A 6,000-nucleotide genomic window follows, 5' to 3' on the forward strand; every position below is an offset into this window, starting at 1 on the left:
TCACAGCACAAGTGAGTTGTAAATCACCTTTCTATCAAGTGACTTTTTTTTTTTTTTTTTTGGGCTGTGGCAGGCTAAGACTGCTAACAAAGCCCATTGTCTCTCTTTCCAGATCAGCTTGTCTTCCTGGAAAAGGGAAGGAAGGGCAGGCCTTAGGTGGGGTACTCTTACCTCTAGGGTAAAGAACAGGAGTTAAGCTTTAGAGGAACTTAGAAGCTGAGGCTTTCTCGGAGGACTGTCTTCGTATTCCTTTTTACTCTTGAGACAGTCTCGTAGCCCAGGCTGGCTCCAAACTCTCTGTGTTGCCGACCATGGACTTCCGATCTTCCTGTCTTCACCCGACTGCTGGGGATTGAAGCCAGGGCTATGTATATGCTAGGCACGCACTGTACCAACTGACCTACCTCGCTAGCCCCTCTTCCCCAGCTTCGTGAACTCGGCCCTCCCTGGATACAAAGCAGAACTGAGATAGGGACACATGGCAGAGGGCTTTGTTGTGCCTTCCTTTTGGAGATGAGGGCTCAGAGGGTTGCGGTTTCAGGGTGATTTTAGGGGGAGCTGCATACAGAGAGGCAGACAGTGGCCCGCTGCTTGCTGCTGCCCCTCGGGGAACTGCACTATTTTTTCTAAACCATTACAGACAGGACCAGGCTAGCAGGTGGGATGGGCTGTTATTTCAGATGGTGTCTTCCATGAGACTGGATGGCCTTGAAGCTCTTGGCCAGGGCTACAGATCCTAAGTCAGTGCCTCCTTCCCTGGAAATTTGGAACGGCTCTTGATAGCAAACATCTCTCTTCTCTGACAGGTGTGCGCCTTGACCGAGTGCGTGGAGGTCGCCAGAAGTACAAGCGACGGCTGGACTCCGAGAACGGCCCCTACCTGAGCTTACAGATTTCCCCACCTGCCAAAAAACCAAGTGTGTGCCAGGCAGCCCATCCCCATCCCTTCACCCCCTGCCCTTCTCTGACTGGAATATCGGGCATCCTCCTGGGGCCATGCATTGTGGATCTAAAGACGGCCAACAGTGCCCAGTGTTGGCTGGCTTCATCAGAAGCCCTGTCTATATGGAATGGCATAGAACTGGCCTCCGTGTGAAATAAGAACCGCAGCACCCAGGCCTTGTCTCCATGCCCTCCTAGAAACGGCTGTGCCAGGGTCCTCTGAGCAGCTGCCCATTGCTGAAGACACCTCAGTGCTCTCCTTACTGCTGCCAGCAGCTTTGTGATGTCAGGGAACAGACAGATACCAGCCACCTTTGACCTCCAGGGCTTCAGCCTGACACTACCCTTTCTGCCCCAGACATTTACTGTTTGCTTCCTTTTTGGTCATTGCAGTGACTAAAATCGTCTCCTATCTACTGGTGGCTGAACCCGACAAGCTGTATGCTATGCCTCCCCCTGGTATGCCTGAGGGAGATATCAAGGCCCTGACTACTCTCTGTGACTTGGCAGATCGGGAGCTGGTGGTCATCATCGGCTGGGCCAAACACATCCCAGGTGAGTCGTGGTGCGGTGAGGTCAGGAGTGGTAAGGGACTCTAGGCTCACCCCGTCCCGTAGCTGTGCCTTTGATGTTTGGTGCCTGGCCCGAAGAAGCCTGGAAGACCTTTGCCACCCACTCACGGCCCTTCTCTCCTCTATGGGGTTGGAGGAGTAGTATGCGGAAGGTTCAGAATGTTTGTGAGCTTCCCTGGGGCTCATCAGAACGGCTTGTCATCTTATTAGGACCTGCCGTATGGGGTAGACAGTTGAGAATATTTGGAGAGCAAGGTCCTTAAACCCACAAGACAAAACAGTAGGCGTCTCCTGGAGTTCACTGGCATTACAGTGGGAAACACTCCCTTCTTTTACAGTAGCTGCAGGTCGGGAGGCGTTAGTTAGGAGCAGGGCCTTAGGAGTTGGGTCCCGGTCAGATTCTAGACCCAGAAGCTCTGTGACCTAAGCCTGTCATGTGACCTGTGGAGTGGGAGTATGAGAACTCGGCCTTTGTAGATAAACACGGGGTGAAATAAGGTAGCGGGTTGAGGTGTGGAGTCTGTCATGTGCCATTGTCACCTATATCCTCACCATGGCCACCTGGTCTCCTTGTTGAGCATCAGGGGCAGGAGCAGCGCTGCATGCACAGTGTATTTCAGGCCTGAGCCCCACTGTGAGCCTCTCTCAGTCTGGGTGAATGGTGGAGCCCATGGAATTCCATATTGCACACGCATGGGGGCCTTTCTCTGTACAATTTAAGGTCCTGCCCTGTCCTCCAGCACTGGGGTCCACTGAGTCAGAGAACCCTTTTCCGTGCAGACTCTTTCTAGCTACATGACATGGCTTTATCTTTGTGTCTGTAGATTGTCTTTTGTCAGCCGTGGTCCTAGAAGACGAGCATAGCACACGTGGCAGCATAGCAGAGCTGTGCTGGCCTGTGAGGGCCAGCACTTGACTGAGGTGAGCCTCACTGTTGTGAGTGAGACTCAAGGGTACCCCTCGGGAAGGCACCAGCTTGTGGACAGGGCTTGGAGATGTTGCCGACGCGAACCTTCGGCAAGCCTAGAGGTCCCTTAGCACTCTAAGCCTCGCGTGGGTTTGCCCAGGCACCTGGCGAGTACGTCCTTCATAAGGAGCTCAGCTCAGTCTCCTGGGATTACACACTCAGTCGTTTTTAAATCTGCCCCGTGCTGCCTCAGCACAGATGTGGTGTCAGGCCGATGCTTAAGATACCTCAGCCTGGATTGCTCCACTGACCCCAAGCCAAATTGGGCACAGCCACCCCAGCCCAGCCCATAGACTACTCCTCGGGGTCAGCTAGGTACAGCTTCAGAGGGACGGCTCAGGAGTGGCGCCTGGCGGTCTCCTGGGTCAGTACATCTTCCTTCTGTGAGCCTTACCCCGTAACACCTGGGGGAAAGGAGCATCCAGGAGACTCAATCTTCCTGCTCGCGTGTTTCTCACATCTGTGCCAAGTTAGAGGGACATGCTGAAAAGTTTCTGTGCCCCGATGAGCCTCTCCACCGATGCAATAATCCCAATCAGACCAAATCATACCAAATTAGAAAAAGCCCAGGTTTAACTGATACAAATGCTCCTGGATGCTTTCCAGTCCCCCAGAGAGGAGCCCAGAAAACCACGCGTTTGTTCCGGGGGCGGGGGGGGGGCAGTTTCAATGCCCTGTAGAGGTGGTCTTGAGCATCTCTGGAGGGGCAGAAGTCTAGACTGAGGCAATTCTCAGGGGAAGGGTTTGGGGTGGAACTTCCACCCGAACACAGGCAAGCAGGGTTATTGTTGGGAACATAGGCTTTGGAGCCAGACAAGTGGGGCTCCTGTTCCAGATCTGCCTTTATTGGCCTTGTGTGAGGTTTTTCTGAGCTTCAGTGTTTCCATCTGTAAAATGGGAATTCCAGAAGCCCCCACTAGGTATCCCAGGAGCAGGTCACTCAGAACCTGCCACCCTACCATGGTTGTCATAGTTACCAGTAGTGACGCAGCCTCTTTTGCGTCCGCATGTCAACTCCAAAGAATAATTCCTGTGGATTATAATCAAGGTGAGTGTGATGGCTCACACCTGTAATCTCAGCAATCTGGAAACAAGAGGCTTGCCGTCACTTTGAGGCCAGTCTGTTGTGCCTAGTGAATTCTAGGCCACCCAGGCTGCCTAACAAAAGAGACCCTATCTAAAGAAACCAGAGCCATAAATAAGAGGATGTGAAGTAAGCAAAGTCTCACTCGTTTATCTTACATATTGACTTGCATAAATCTGCATGTTGAATCATTTAGTTAATTAATAAGGGTCTCCTGTCACTCTTTGTAAGTCTCACACTAAGGGCAAGGACAGACCGTCTTTTTTTTTTTTTTTAAATGTGTATGGTAGGTGTTTTGCCTGCATGTAGGCCTATGCACCGTGTGTATACAATGCCCAAGGAAGAAGAGGGCGTCAGATCCCCTGGAACTGGAGTTACAAATGCCCGTTATCTTCCATGTGGGAGTCTGCCCTGATCCCTCTCTGTAGGAGCAGCAAGTGACCACTGACCCATCTCTAGCACTGTGTCCACTATAGTTTAAACTACTGACTTAATCCCACTTCTGATGGAAAGCTCATTTGAAGATAGGCTTATGGAGAGAGAAAGCAGTTGAAGATTGATTAGGAGGCTCACCTGATAGAGCCCACACCAAGACCACACTGAGTCATATCGATTCTCGTGGGGGGGGGGACGTGTAAGAGAGGGGTTTAGACTGCCTAGGACCAGAGTTCTGTAGCAGTCTTTAGGCGGGATTGGCTCATGCTGCATGTCTTCAGCCTGTGGCCTGCAAGCAGGTGCACAGAGGGTACTAATGTTTGCTGGGAAAGCACTGCACAGAGGGTCTCCCAATACGTGACTTACACCGAGTATTAGGGGTGCTTTCCCATTAATCAGAGATCATCTGAGACTCCACCCCGTGCAGCCTGAAACCTCTAATAGGTTCCCATGTCTGAAACTCTTCTATATTGTATTTCCGCCCTCTCATTGCAATGGAGTTTACCTGTCCTTCTGTATCTTATGTCCTGATGCCTTCCCCTGTGCCTGGGGTCATGAAGACCACCTGAGCATATCTGTGCACTGCATGTCCCTGATACTCGGCCTCACGACTGAGGTGGCTTCATGTGACAAACAGTCAGGCGGCATATGCAGCAAGGAGACACCAGAAAACAGCTCGATTTTTGTATGAAACAGAGTAGAGCAGGGTGGCCCAGATCACTTAAACTTAAGTATTTTCTGGACTATTCTACTTCCTATGTTCATACCCGGTTGACCTTGGGGAACTGAAACCTCAGAAGGTTTTCTCTTTTGGAGACAAGGTGTGACTACGTAGCTTTGGCAGGCTTCACACTTGGGGTGATCCTTCTGCCTCCACCTTTTCAGTGCCGGGCTGATGGTAAAATAGCAATTTGCTTGGTTATTGCTTGGGTCGCTTTGAGGTGTCACTACTGGAAATGCAGTTTTGGCTGAGTTGAATTTCCCACGTATTGAGCTTCTGGGAGGGCAAGCCCTAGTCCTGAGAGCAGCGACCTCTTACTCCCGCGATCCAGGCAACAACAGCCTTTGCCTGGGCTGCTGGTCGAGTTCAATGAGTTGCAGGCTTCCTGCATTGTTCGCCGCTTGTCTGCCCTCCCCAGACAGCAGGGACTCCACCTTGGTCAGGAAAGCCTTCATGGAGAGTCGTCTCCAGTGCCCAGCTCTGGCTGCTGTGTGCAGGGGATCCCCAGAGGCCTCTTCAGGAAGGCTCTTTGGACAGCCTGCTCCTGAGGAACCGCCGTCTGGCGGGATGAAGGATGAGCTGCCGAGTGACAGCAGCTGTGTCTGAAGTGGCCCCGGATCCTATAATTACATCTCCCTTTATTACCTCTCTAATGGCTCTCCAGGTCGGCAGAGACCATCATAAATTAGCAGATTATGAACTCCACTTGCCACAAATTACGTGCTTTTTTTTTTTTAATTCTAGGAGTGCATAGTGTCATGGGGGATGGGGCCAGCTGTTATTAGATCCACTGGTGCAGATAACAGTTTTCCCGGAGCTGTAGAGCATAGGGAGGGAGACCTGTGTGCCAGGGGCCCTGGGCTGGGCAGTGGTCCCAGGATGAGCTGCACAGAGGGCTGGTCAGCCTTGTCACCAGAGCCTCTCTCAGACCTCCTGCTGCAGTAGGCCCTCTTGCTGGCCCTCCATCCTCAATGAATTGATAGGGGCCCAACCCAATTGGAAACACAAGTGGGGGTGGGGGGTTTGGCGGGGAGCACCAGCTGCTTGCCTTTTAAATAACAAAGGATAAGAATCTACTTTGCAAAGGCCAGAAGTGAAGAATGTGAAAACCTCCAAGGCCCCTACGTGGGAGCCTTCTGGGAATTCCCTGTGTGTGTTCCCTGTATCATTCCTCCCCCCCCCCCCCCCCCGCCGGGCTCGCATTTAACACTGTAGTCCCCTACTGTATTTCCCGTCTGCAGACCGAAAAGTGTTCTGTGTGGCCACACATTTAACCTCA

At 52.0% G+C, this 6,000-nt stretch overlaps 1 protein-coding gene across 1 annotated transcript in view; it reads left to right on the forward strand.

Annotated features, from left to right (window-relative positions):
* Positions 1-6,000, forward strand: part of Esrrb (estrogen related receptor beta) — a 97,180-nt gene that overhangs the window by 82,651 nt on the left and 8,529 nt on the right. The window contains exons 4-5 of the mRNA XM_005343383.2: positions 807-917; positions 1,336-1,497. Coding sequence (XP_005343440.1) covers positions 807-917; positions 1,336-1,497 — 273 coding nt within the window. The remainder of the gene's footprint in view (positions 1-806; positions 918-1,335; positions 1,498-6,000) is intronic.

Source organism: Microtus ochrogaster, chromosome 1 (assembly GCF_000317375.1).
Source record: "Microtus ochrogaster isolate Prairie Vole_2 chromosome 1, MicOch1.0, whole genome shotgun sequence".
NCBI classification, from domain to species: Eukaryota; Metazoa; Chordata; class Mammalia; order Rodentia; family Cricetidae; genus Microtus; species Microtus ochrogaster.